This window comes from Balaenoptera physalus (assembly GCF_965194825.1).
Source record: "Balaenoptera physalus genome assembly, chromosome: 20".
In the NCBI taxonomy this organism is placed as follows: domain Eukaryota; kingdom Metazoa; phylum Chordata; class Mammalia; order Artiodactyla; family Balaenopteridae; genus Balaenoptera; species Balaenoptera physalus.
Genome location: NC_138901.1, coordinates 60,474,154 through 60,487,801, shown reverse-complemented (window position 1 = coordinate 60,487,801; position 13,648 = coordinate 60,474,154). Strand labels below are relative to the sequence as shown.

At 47.3% G+C, this 13,648-nt stretch overlaps 2 protein-coding genes across 9 annotated transcripts in view; both read right to left on the bottom strand.

Moving 5' to 3' along the window:
• MYOCD (myocardin) overlaps positions 1–13,648 on the bottom strand; it is a 492,789-nt gene that overhangs the window by 23,321 nt on the left and 455,820 nt on the right. For 7 of the 8 annotated variants that reach the window (XM_082441359.1, XM_082441357.1, XM_082441361.1 and 4 more), the window contains 2 exons: positions 6,344–6,516; positions 3,242–3,367 (listed from right to left, as the gene is read on the bottom strand). In XM_082441359.1, the coding sequence (XP_082297485.1) occupies positions 3,242–3,367; positions 6,344–6,516 (299 nt within the window). The remainder of the gene's footprint in view (positions 1–3,241; positions 3,368–6,343; positions 6,517–13,648) is intronic. The other variant, XM_082441360.1, reaches the window with a different exon arrangement.
• Positions 1–13,648, bottom strand: part of ARHGAP44 (Rho GTPase activating protein 44) — a 490,736-nt gene that overhangs the window by 221,492 nt on the left and 255,596 nt on the right. The gene's annotated exons all lie outside the window — the stretch shown is intronic.

The window sequence follows — 13,648 nt, the reverse complement described above, 5'->3', positions numbered from 1 at the left end:
GGGACACGGGTTCGAGCCCTGGTCTGGGAGGATCCCACATGCCGCGGAGCAACTAGGCCCGTGAGCCACAATTACTGAGCCTGCGCCTCTGGAGCCTGTGCTCCGCAACAAGAGAGGCCGCGATGGTGAGAGGCCCGTGCACCGCGATTAAGAGTGGCCCCCACTTGCCACAACTAGAGAAAGCCCTCGCACAGAAACGAAGACCCAACACAGCCAAAAAATTTAAAAAATATATAAAAATAAATAAATAAATTAAAAAAAAATAAGAGATATTCTAGGGCACGTGTATTTAAAAAAAAAAATCTTAGGAGAATGCAAAGAGATCATAAGCTATTCTTCTAAAAAAAAACAAAAACAAAAACAAGTTAGTGTAAGGCAAGAGGGAACGGTGGGGCCTGCAGCTAGAGAGGGCACGACTTCCTAAAGGCCTTCTGCCTCGAATTCGCACACACACTGCGCCGGGCACGCAGCACGCCCCCCAAGCCACCTGCACTCAGTCTGTCCATCCTGCTCGGCACACTGAAGTCCAAACTCCAGCCTGCAAAGGAGACCATCATCGAGCTGCCTAAACTTGCTGCTCTCCAATGGCTTACCCCTCCTGACTCCTTTCCTTGTCGTTTTCTGCCGTCTGTGACTCCCTCCTCTGCTTGCTGTCTGACGACGGCTCATCCTTCGAGGCTGGCTCAAACCCTGGCTCACCTGGGAAGCCTTTCCTAACCCACAGGGAGGTCTCTCATCTGCATGTCTCATAGGACACTTGAGGCTGCCCCGTAACGGTCACACTGCCGCAGACCCTGCTGAGGGGGGAGGGAGACGGACATCCAGCCCCAGGTCTGCTTCCGAGGCTACTGGCCCTGATGGGGGGCTGTGGCCACCTGGGGAAGGGGACTCTCCGTCTGTATTGCGGTAAAATACAAGGAACATAAAAATCCCCATAGTCACCATTTTCAATTCAGTGGCATTTGGCACATTTACAGTGTGGTGCAACCATCACTGCTACCCGGTTACAGAACATTTTCATCACCTAGAAAGGTAACTCCATCCCCGTTAAGCAGTCACTCCCCATCCTCCCCTTCCCTTGGAAACTACTAATGTGCTTACTGTCTCTATGGATGTGCCCATTCTGGACACTGCATAAAAATGGAATCAGACACCGTGTGGCGCTTTGTGTCTGGCTTCTTTCATGCAGCATATTTTCAAGGTTCATTCATGTTGGAGCAAGAATCAGTGCTTCATTCCCTTTTCTGGCTGAATAACCTTCCATTATATGGATATGCCCTGTTTATCCATTCTCCGCTTGATGGACATTTAGGTTAGTTCCAACTTTTGACTATTGGGAATAAAGCTGCAATGAATATTCCCGCATACATTTTTGTTGGAACACCTGTTTTCAATTCTTTTGGGTATGTATCTAGGAGTGGAATTGCTGGGTTACGTGGTCATTCCGTGTTTAATTTACTGAGGAACCACCAAACTGCATTCCACACAGACGCACCATTTTACAACTCCATCAGCAATGCATGAGGGTGCCGATTTCTCCACATCCTCATCAACGCTTAATATTTTCCATTTTAAAAATTTTAGTCATTCTAGTTAGTGTGAAGGGGTATTCTGTCGTGGTTTGGAGTTGCGTTTCCCTGACAACGAATGACATGGAACCCCCTTCTCGTGTGCTTGTTGGGCAATTTGTTTATCTTTGGAGAAATGTCTATTCAAGTCCTTTGGGGCACATTTTTCTTACTTGCTCAAAGCCCCATATGGACTAGTGGTGGCTGTGATATCAGACTAGATTGTAGGCTCCTTGAGGGCAGGAGTCATGTTTTATTCAACCTGACATGCACTACTTGGAGCTTGCAATGTGAGCCCCGTTCTCTTACAGAGGATTTTACAGTTTTCAAAGAGTATTCTTGTGCATTCTCTCAATGGCCTTATGTGAAGCTTACGCAGTTGATAGGGCAGAGCTGTTTTTCCCTAGCTGGGTTGCTTCCTTCTTTGAGAAGCCCTCTAGTAGCCTCCTAGCTTAGAGATGATGAATATTCATCAGCTGAGAACCCACAGGCATTGACCAGTCAGAAGAGCTGTTGGCTTTCACGTAAACAGCCAGTCCTGCTGGACCAGGTGGGCAACAACCCTGCTCCTCATTGAAACTGACTGTCCTTCCTCACGGCAACTATGATACTCCATTAGTACCAAGAGGCTGAGCGCTTTGCTCATTGCATTAGGCAGAATTGAAACACTTTGGTAGAAATACTGATGCAATTTCTCTTTGCACACAACGTTAGAAATCACTGAATCATCCCCTCCACTTGCAGTGAACAAAATTCATCAATAGCCACTTATTTTCAACGCCGTGGAGCTGAGTAGATTGTAGGCTGGGTTTAAGCCACTGCAGTTTGGGGAGCTTTACTGGGAATCAGAAATACCTGCCATCCATTTATAAGATGAAAACCACTTCTGTGTACATGCAGTGGAGGGGGCAGTGGGTGGGCACCGTTACTTTAGCATCGATTCTAACTCAATTTACAACCTTTTCAAAAAATGTTTCTTAAGAATCTTCTCAGCATGAAGCGGTGGCTTTAGAGCTGAGAAAACATGCCCCTAAATCAATCAGAAGTTATTTGGGATAAAACATTACGAAGAAAGTCAAATGACTACCAGGCAGTTAATTGAGGAGAAAGTACTCTGTGAACTATTAGATATAATGCTGAGAAACTTAAACCAAAACTATGTGATTATGCTTGTAGTTATGTGTCTCTTGTGAGTGTAACCCTCTGCTTTGTCTTTACTTCCATAGGGAGACTGCCTTGAATGATATAGGGTTTGCTGCAGGCAAGGCCTTCAGGTTTGCTTTCCTTGCATAAAATCCAGCTGCCCTACACCTGTTTTACGCCACATACAAATCCTGTGTGCACTGCAGTCAGCTGTGTCTATCTCTGGGCTGAGCTGATGAAGCCTTTTAAGTCAGGAATAGGCTGGCTGAGCTGTGATCCCAAAGAGGGCAAACATTGCCCAGCAGGGGTCTTCGTCTGCAGGGAAGACCCCTGCTGGGCAAGAAATCTTGGTCCATATACACTGATGGCCCACGTCTCAACTCCTGTCTTGCGATGCTCCCAGTGGATTGAACGCATCCGTGGGGCCGTGTGACTCTCCCCCTGTTGACAGACCTAACTCAGCACTCCCTGCCCCGAGCTGGCCCTGTGAGCTGAGGGCTCAGACGGGCGTGGAGGCCGGCCCACCGTACCTTGACAGCAGCGTGTACAGGGACCGGGTTGCCCAGGGGGCCGAGCCCCTGCTTCCCTGGGTCTGACTGGTTGCCGGGCTGGGGGGGCGAGTCATTCCTTTCATTTTCTGAGCCAGAAATAAGATCCTAAAAATCCAAAGTTTAGCATTATTAGGATGCAGCAGTAAAAACTGTGTGACGTGGAAATGTTGCGGTAGAGCCTCCCACTCCCACCCCCGAGGTCTGCTGTGTTAATCCTAGCTTCTTATCTCAGGAACATCAGATTCTGTCCTCCAGCGGGAGGAGTCGTGTATATAACTTGTCATCCAGTTGAGGACACTTTTAAGAGAGAAAGCAGGCATGATTAATAATTATTCCGGCAGACAGGTATAGGACTGGCCTGTTCTAGACACACTGGGACATCTGGTCACCCTGGGTGAGGGTTCCACCTACCTGCGGCTAGGTCTACCTGTTGGAATTGACAGTGGGGTTGAAAAAGAGAGGAAGTGGGAGGAGTGGGTGTAGGAACTTTGGGGGAAAGTAGGACAACAAAAAAGTTAGATGAAAAGGGGGTTAGCAGATGGAGGGAAAGTGTGTAGGTATGTGTATGTGTGTGTACGCATCTGGGTCTCTGTGTATTTGTGTGCATGTATGTCTCTACGTGTGTCTGTGTGTATGCCTGTGTAATGTATGTGTGCATATACGTATGTGTATGTATCCCTTTGCACGTGTGTCTGTGTGTATACGTGTGTCTGTGTCTGTGTATATGTATGTGCATGTGTGTATATGTGTGTGTGTGTGTGTGTGTGTATGTGTGTAGTATCAGGAACACCTTTATGAGAGGCACGTTCCCATATGCAGAGGACTCTGACATGGACCAAGCGCCCTCTCTCTTTCCCCTACAATCCTGTGCCATGACCTTGAAAAAGGGGCAGGGGCTGCTCCACGATCTCCCCGAGCTGCTCAGCCCTTCCCTGAGCCCCAGCACCTATCAAAGGTCTGTAGCGTCCTTTTCTCTCGGAGCCTGTGCCCTCATCTGTCACATGAGGTTGCCGGATGAACTGACATAAGATGATTTTTGCATTTTGCCTGGCATTGCTCGGTGTTTGTTCCCTTTTTCCCCCGCTCCGAGGGTTAAAAAGAAAAGAATGCGTCTTCTCCCCAAAGCATCTTTAAATCAGAAGCTGAGGAATTTACTGTCAGAGTAATAAGATACAAATGGTCTGATGTACTGTTTGATGTTATCAAAGAAGTTGGGCTGCAAAGACCAGCTGCGGGATGCAGGGGAAGGAAAAATGCTTTGATTATAAACTCTTGCGCAATAAACGTACGGCTCTTTTGGCTCTGCTTTTTCTGTCTCCCGTCTCCCTCCTGTTCCACACTTCCTCCTGGGCAGCCTTGGCTTTGTTCTGATGGAGTGAAGAAAGGCCTGACAATGATCGGTAACAGCACAGTTTCAGGAAACAGGGTCGCGGTAAATAATTCCTGAAACTGTCCCTGATCCCTGCATGCTTTACAGTGTAAAAATGTTTTCAAATACACTATCTAATACGGTTTAAAAAGTACAAACGTCCAGCTATACAATAAGTCCTGGGGGTGTAATGTACAGCATGGTGACCATAGTTAACAATACTGTATTGTCTCTCTGAAAGTTGCTCAGAGAGTAGATCTTAAAGACAGTAGATCTCATCACAAGAAAGAAAATTTGTAACCATGTGTGGGGATGGGATCCTGGTGATCATTTCACAATACATACAATGATATATTGTATCTATCGTACATATGGTGAAATACACGTGTATTTCACAATACACGTGTATTTCACGATGTACGATACAATATCAAGCAATTATTCTGTACACCTGATATTGTATATATTGTATACATTGTATATTTCACGATATATACAATATCGATTATGTTGTACACCTGAAACTAATATAATGTTATATGTCAATTATACCTCAATTAAAAAAATTAGAAGTACACACAGATATAAAATATCTATATAATAAAAATAAGATATGAGATATCTCTATATAATTAAAATATATAAAATAATATCTGTTAATAAAATATACATCATATATATAAAATATCTGATTTCAAGTCATCGAATAATTCCTGTGAGGCCAAGAGGAGTAAACTCTTCCTGAAGAGTAGGGGCTGAGGTCGAAGGGTTCTCTCCAGAAACAGGATGTGATGGAAGATTGACATCTCACTGTCCCACGAGTGCAACCCCTCCCCCTCACACTCATCTCCTCTGGGGGCTCTGGGAATACCATCCTGCCAGGCCAAGGAAAGGTCCCATCAAGCCTGGGTGTGGCTTATAGAGGGGGAGCTCCAGGTGTTGGTGGGGGGCCCTGCATGCTCCTGGGGCCACACAGCTACTCAGCCTCACTTCCTTCTCTGTAACATCTAACAGAAAACGCTTGCAAGGTGCCTAGCACTGGCCCTGGTACACAGTGGGCGCTTAATAATGGCAGTAGCTGTTGTTAGCCATCATTATACTGCTCTTTATAAATGTGCTTTTAACAGTATGTGCAATATCCATTTCTCACATCTCAACAATCTGTGGAATTGTCCAGAAAAAGGGGAATGCTATGTTTGGGCTGGGGCTGGAGGTGGCCCTTGCTCCAGGAGTTCGGCAGGTAGACGCCCGCTTAGGGGTAGAACTGGCTCAGGGCTCCGGCTTTGTAGCCAATCAGCGCCTCCTGCTCCCCGCTCCCCAGGGTCCTACAGTGGTAACTCAGTGCCTGGAAAGACCGTGGGCTTTGAAACCAGCCCTGCTGAGGCCCTTTCTCTCCAGGAGACTGTTGGTCGGTCATCTCATCTTGGGGAGCCTCATTTCTACCTTGTCTCTAAAAGTGGAGATAAAAGAGGTCTACTCGACAGAGTAGATACTGAAAACATAAGTCAAAAGGGCATATTTCTGCGGATTCTCTTTCGGCGTTATCTGGAAGCTTTTGCCCTTACACACAGAACCCTGGACCGAAGAGGGTGAGAAGAAGCATCAAGATGACGTGCCATGAAGAGACATCTCTGGGGTCTCTAAGCAAAACAACCTCAGCACTGCTGATTTCAAGACTGAAGAGGTGACAGGCTGAGATGTGCTTTGTTTACCTGGATTTTCCCCCGAGGACCCGCCAAAGGGGTCTCTGTAGCTTTCACGTCCGGGGGGGATCCTGCTGAGCCCTGGAGGTCTTCACCTCGAGTCTGATCCGGAGAAAGCCCATCGCCGCTGTCCTCCTCAAAGGCAAATGCATCCGCTGATTTGGAGAAACTCACCTGGTTACCTGAGGGAGTGAAAGCCAAGAAGAACTGGGTCAGTGGCGGCGCTTCAGTGTGTCATCCCTATTAGGAGCACTCACCCACCCCCTTAGATGTTTCCAGTTCAAGGTAGGAGTGAAGATAGACTTAAAATGACTTGCTTTCCCCCCTACTTACTCCATACAGCGGAACCTGTGTTTATAAAAGTGACACGTTTGGCAGGGACGAATGAGTGACATATTAAGGGTCTATCATCATTTATTAAACTTCATTTTCAGACTGATCCATTCCTGCACATTTTGTATGTGAGCCCCTATCTTTCTGAAGCTAAATCAGGGAAGACGAAGGAAAGAACAGGGCTCATCAGGTGCAGGAGGAGAAGGGCCCTGTCTCCCCGGGGCTTTACGACGAGAGGTGAAATTGAAATGACTGCGGGCCATTTGCATCGTGTTCAAACATAAAGCGGGGCGACCGGCACAAAACGTTTCGCAAACTTTGCCATTAAGGAGAAGCCAGGGAGCTCCTAAGTTTAAATTCCTAAGTGTCAGAAGAGCTAATGTCACCAGAATGCCCCAAAGCCCCACTCAACGAACGCGTATCTGTTTATAAAAGCCATAAACGTGTCTCAGAAACTGGAGCGTGGTCTTTATTTATTTACTTTTATTATTTGGATTCTGTTGTTATTCCTCTTATCTTTGTGTGTATTTTGGAAATCCCCAGCGACTCAGACGTGCTCAGATTCTTCCCCAGCAGCCTGCGTGGTCTTGGGAGGGAAACCCAGACATTGGCTTGGGGAGTGGGGTTACCAGACCAGGTGGGACTATCGTGACATCCTTATATGTCCCTTATGTGTTTTTTTTTTTTTTATCATTTTGATCATTTATAGTACTGTGATTTTATTTGTTTATTTATTTATTTACTTTTGGCCGCGTTGGGTCTTCGCTGCTGCACGCGGGCTTTCTCTAGTTGCAGCGAGCGGAGGCTACTCTTCGTCGCGGTGTGCGGGCTTCTCACTGCGGTGGCTTCTCTCGTTGTGGAGCATGGGCTCTAGGTACGTGGGCTCAGTAGTTGTGGCTCGCGGGCTCTAGAGCACAGGCTCAGTAGTTGTGGCGCACGGGTTTAGCTGCTCCGCGGCATGTGGGATCTTCCCAGACCAGGGCTCGAACCTGTGTTCCCTGCATTGGCAGGCGGATTCTTAACCACTGTGCCACCACGGAAGTCCCTCCCTTATGTTTTTAATTGCCAAATCTCCTCTGGCTTATTATCCAAATGCACAGTACAAAATGTGCTGAGGCCACACGCTCTTGTGACCCTCTTGCAGGCACGGCTCTTCGAAAGGAATTTATGTATTATCAGCAAGTTTTCCAGCCCGGTATTCTGCAGTTACACTGACAAGAACTTTTGACTCAGGCTCGGGGCAGATAAGAGAGAGGAGCTCTCACTGTGGAGATTGGAAAGGCAACGAGGAGCTGGAAGTAATGGAACGAATGTGGTTTGGGGCTTGTCATCACCACCACTGCTGGCATCTGTCATGGACCCTCACTCAGACACGCAAGTGTCAAATCAGGAGAGAGGCCGGACAAGGACAGGGCAGGTGGGAACTCCAGTCGCTGGCCCGCTGGGCAGCCTGCCAACCTGGAAAGGCTTGGGGACCAGCGTTGCTGCTCCTTGGTTTCAAGGATTATTTATAAAGGTCATTATTACTTTTCTGTGATTATAGAAGTAATGTTTACTTATAAAAATTCATACCATATGAAATGTACATAACAAGGTACATAATAATCCCACTTCCGTTAATGATTTATTCCCTCTTCTAGACTTAATTCTATCCATATAGCAAGACACGCACATATTTAAAAAGCATTTCAAACAGACAGGACTGAGTGAAAGATACTGTTCTGAAACTTGCTTTTTTCACCCTCCAGTGTATCTTGGAGATCTTTACATGTGAACGCATAGAGATCTTCCTCAATTTTTTGGTTAAGAGCTACACAGTATTTCATTATATGAATGGGAACTTTTGTTTTTCAACTTTTATTTCCCAAGGGGCCCTTATCTTTAACTATAAAAATTTTGAAATAATAGAAAGGTACAGAGAATAATATAAAACATGTGAATCCCCTGAAATAAATATATGCCAGTATTTTCCTATATTTGCATCAGAAAGCTATTCATTTTCTAACAGAAAGGGCTTTCATCGGGTATTTGACAAATGTCAACTTTTCCTTTGCAATCAGGGATCACTCTTCTCTCCCATCTGGTCTCTCCCACCTTCCTCCCTCTCTATTTTAAGGTCCAGAGCTAGCTCACACCCTTCCCTTCTTTCCTTACAGCAAACCCCACCACCCCCCTCCGGCTCTGCAAAGAAGCCTCGATCTGTCATTTTCACGCAATGTGAAGGAATTTATATGCCATTTCCCTTTCTCCAGGGGATCATGTGCCTGCGAACTTCCCAGGAAGGTCCTTCTAGGAGCCTCCATGAATACGCTTCCATTGTAAACTCAACCTGCTAATTTCTTTACTTTAGAAACCACGTTTTCATTGAAATTTCAAGTCCCACTTCTAGTTGTGGAATTAAAGGCTTTGTCCCTGCTGAAAAGATGACATGTATTATTCAGGGCCAGGTGGGCATGGGATTTGGGGGGGGAGTGGGTGTTAAGCCACACCACTTCTGGTGTGACTCAGAAGTCACAGCATTTCATTGGGATTTACTTGGCGTAGACCGTGAGGCAAGACCAACTCAGAGAGCCCTGCGTGTGACCGTACCAGCCGCTGGGGGCAGCCAGCCTTTTCTGCCCAACAGGACCCTCCGTGGGAGAGCTGTAGCATCTTACACTCCCTCCCCACTTCATTCTGAACGGTATTGATCTTCTCTGTGTGATCTGACACTTCGTGTGACAAAGAAGACGCCCCCGCCCCCTGCCACCTCCACCCGCACCGAGGATCACGTCCCAAACGCGTGCAATTGAGAGGGAATTAACCAAACTGCAAAGCTGTCCAAGTGTTCTAACACGCGTGGAAATGTTACAAGAAGGGCGGGGATGGGAGATAGTGAGAAAATTTCTCTCTTGATCCCCCAACTATCCCCCTTCAATAGTTTCAAGGGGAAAGATAACAAATGATAAAAACAGTGGTTTGCATCAGCAGTTCACTTAGTAGTGGAAGCAATAACAGAAACAATCAGCTTGTGTTAGGCCTTAGAACGGTCCAGGAAGTCACATGAGGAAGGACCACATTCTCTCGTCTCTGTTTTGCAGACGAGGACATTGCAAGATCCAGGCCCCCCAGTTCTTTAGAGACCGAGCTAAGACACAGGCCCAGCCTTTGCATGCTCAGAGCCTCCAGCAGAGGGGGAGGCAAAATCAATTTCCCTCCCGGGAGGTCAACAGATATATGTTGTTTAGGGAACATCGCAAGACTCACTGGGTTGGTGGCAGTGGGGAGGGGTAGCGTAGAAATCGGCCAACGTCGATTTCTTTTTCGGCACACACGTACTAAGGATGGCTCCATCCTCCACAACATCTTTAACTTGAGCTTTTGAGATCTGAAGGACTGAACATGACATCTTGACTGTGAGAAGAAAGAAGGCAGGCGATCACTTCGATCTCATTGCCAGTGTCTCAGAAAAGGGATTGGGAGGATTGTGAAGCCCTGTTGTTGTGGCCATAAATCAGCGTGTCCTTTTCACTTTGGCACCTGCCTGGAATGATGTGGAAAAGTCTAGAAGTAGAGTGTTTGGAATAAAGGAGTTGGTAACCAGTCCCATTTTCCCCAGAATTGGATGGAACACTCCTCAACTATTTTGTTCACTTCCAGCCTTCCCACTCAGAGAGGAGTAGAGAGAAGCAGAAGTATAAACAGATACAGTATGGTGAAGATATGGAAACCACGAGAAGGATGCTATCCGTCTATATGCAAGGGACACAACCGGAGAACTTGTCAAGGACTAGCCTGTCTGGTGAGTGCTGTTGGTGGCTAGCAGACAAAGCGGGTGGAGATGTGGGTTGTCCTGGCAGACTCACTCCCAGACCAGGTGGGATGGAGCTGAGCCTGAAATGACGGTGGACAGCATAACAGAAGGGAGGAGGGCACCTGGCAAGAGTTGCAGGGTGGAGAAGGGAAGTTACAGGGTGGTGATGAGCAGAGTTGGGGTGGGAAGGATGAAGAAGTAACTCTCCCAGCCGCCGGAGTGGATTACTTTAGGATCCAGTTCCTGGAGACACACAGCTTCGAGGAGTCTACTTTACAAGTGACATCAATCATTTAAAGAGGTTCCTCTGCTTAAGTCAAGGAAGAAGCCATGAGTACATGCAACTGTATACACGAAGAAGCCGTAAGTACATGCAACTGTATACACGAAGAAGCCGTGAGTACATGCAACTGTACACACGAAGAAGCTGTGAGTACATGCAACCCCATACATGAAGAAGCCATGAATACACGCAACCACGTACAGGGTAGTTGTTTACACCTGAATGAACAAACACAGGGTGAAGACCAAGGCCCCCAAAATGACTCCCATCTAGTTTCTAAAAAGCACATTGTACCAGGTCAGAATAAGCCGTGTCAGAATAACAGACACACTGAGGACCACTCAGAGGCTGTCCACACTCGAAGAGTCGACCACGGGGGCCCCTGCCTGTCCCCCAGCACCACAAAGGGCTTGGATTTCTGACTGCGAGGCCAGAAGGTGAGTGACAGGACAGAGAGATGAGCCCACACTAGGCTCAGCCCCTGCTGATGAGGACGGTGACAGCAAGATGCCCCCGAGAGCGTGGCAGTGGCTTCCTTTGGAGCTGAGGTACGTGGTGTTCAGTGTGGTCAGTGTGGGCCAGACAGGTGGGTTTGTTTCTTGGTTCTACCACTTCGGTGGTGGAGTGACTGTTGATGAATTACTCAACTTCTTAGAGCCTCAATTTCCCCATCTGTCAAATGGGAAACATCACCATAGTCACCTCTCGGGGTTTTGAGGATTAAAGTAACGCATGTAAAAGCACTGAGCTTTACATGTTTTATATGTTATTCACATGGTCCGTGACGCACACATGTCCAGTCATTTCTAGCTGCTGTTGTTGTTATTATTGTTTTTGGTAGCAGTGTCTGCTTGTCTCAAGTGCACCACGATCAAAAATAAAACAAAGACCACCCAAGAGGCAGTTTATCCTGTGGTCAGCTTTGCAAAGGTCAGCCCAACTCCGGAGCCAGAAACACTGAGAGGTCCATCCCGGGAAAGCAAAGACAGACCTTCCCCAGAGCAGACAGAGTGTCACAGGAAAGGCTGCGCGCTGCCCCCTCTCCTGCCTGCTTCAAGGCGGGCTCAGTGGAGAGGGACAAAGGTCACCTTATCTGGTTGCTTCAGGAACAAGCAAAGTCTGTCGGCTCCGTGCCGTGACCCTGGGCCCCTGCTCCAATCCCCAGGGCGCGGGGCTCACTGGAAGCTGCTGGAGTGTAGGCCGCTGGCTATTGTCCCTGGAGACACGTCAGGCGCTGTGATGACAAGGACCTGCTTCTGGAAGCCCTGACTCACCCCCAGGCTATGTCCACGGGGCTGTCTCTGGGCACCGGCCCCTTGGGGATCTTGGCCTGGCGACTCGGCGCTTTCCCCCTCTTTCTCGGAAGTGATTAGATGAATGAGTCAGTTGGACTTTACTCTGCATAAACATTTGAAATTCCAAGATGAAAATGCGATCGCTAGAGTCCTGGTTACCTTTCCGCCGGGACCCACACCAGGGGCTGGAAAGCATGGGGTGGGAATGTGAGAACAAACTTCGCTCGCTTATCTGTTTGCAAGCCTGAGCGGTGCTCGCGTGACAGCTATTTTAATTCATGATCAGACTTCCTAATGTCCTCCTGGAAGAGACTGAAGCCAAATCCACTTCCTAAGGGAGGAGGTGGTCGGGTGACAGTAGCTATAGTTTAAAAGTGGCTCTTGCCTAAAGAGATTTCAGTACACTGAAGACACCATAGTCTGGAGGGGATGGATTATGTTGTCCAAAAAAGACCGAACCCACTGCCCTTGAAGGGGATCAGATGCCTTTAGAATGGAAACAGATGAAAGTGGAATTTGGAGGAACAGCATTATTTTTCCTCAGATCCCAGGCACTTTAGAAACTGGCTTTAAGTCTCTAGATAGACCCTGATGCTAGGAACACATGAGTTGTGAAAAACAATTCAGCTGCATAAACACTTGTCCTGTATCAGCTTTCGAGGCTAATTCTCCAGGGACAAATTCTTAGGTGGGCAAAGATACATTAGCACTGTCTCAGAGCACCCGAACTTTCCTCCCTGTCACCGCCCCCCTCAAAGCTACCGGCTTCCTATTTCTCTTTTTCCACCCCCTTTCCAGAACCTTCCTCAGAAAAGTACTTATCACGTATGCCTCCGTGTGTTTCTTTCCCCCAAGGATTATTCACACTTTGGAAATAATTTCTCATTATGGAATGATAGATTTTGTCCATGAGAAAGTTATGCCAAAGCAAACGACGCTACCATCTGCCTTAGGGCCGTGGTTATTGTCTATTTGTCTTAGAAATGCATGATCGGAGAGTGGCCAGACTTCCAGTGTCTCTGAAGAATAACTGGATACTTAGTAAACAAGAATTTTTGTTCTGTTTAGTTATAAAGTCTGAGCCTTGGGCTTATAGGTGAGCAAAGACTAGCGTAGGATCTTTTAGAAAAATGTACATGACACTTGTAAATGGATGACTTCTGCGCCATCCCTGGCGGACAGAAATGTTGCTTTCCTGTGTTGAAGGGTTACGGTGATAAAAAGAACTGCTTTATCTTTGGTAATGGCGCTGTATACTCTGAATCACAGGTTCAATTTAAAAAAAAAAGAAAGAGCTGAAAAGCAGACTCAGGCATTCAGGTGGGAAGCCTGGCTCAGTTCAAGGAAAAGATGAGGACACTTCAGGGGGCGGAGCTTGTCCACTAGAGCAGGATGACGGGACCCTTCCACTGTTTGAAGAGCTGGGAAAGCCAGCTGCGGTTCTCTTTTACCCAAGCAGAAGCCAGCTTCCTTGGTACCTAAGGGATGCTCTTGGCAAGTGAAGAAGACACCCAGATGACCAGAGAGAGGATTAACAAGCTTGGAGTAGGGCTCTCAAAACTGAGGGATGCTAGGTGACAATGACCACGTGTAAGCAGAACAAAGCCAGG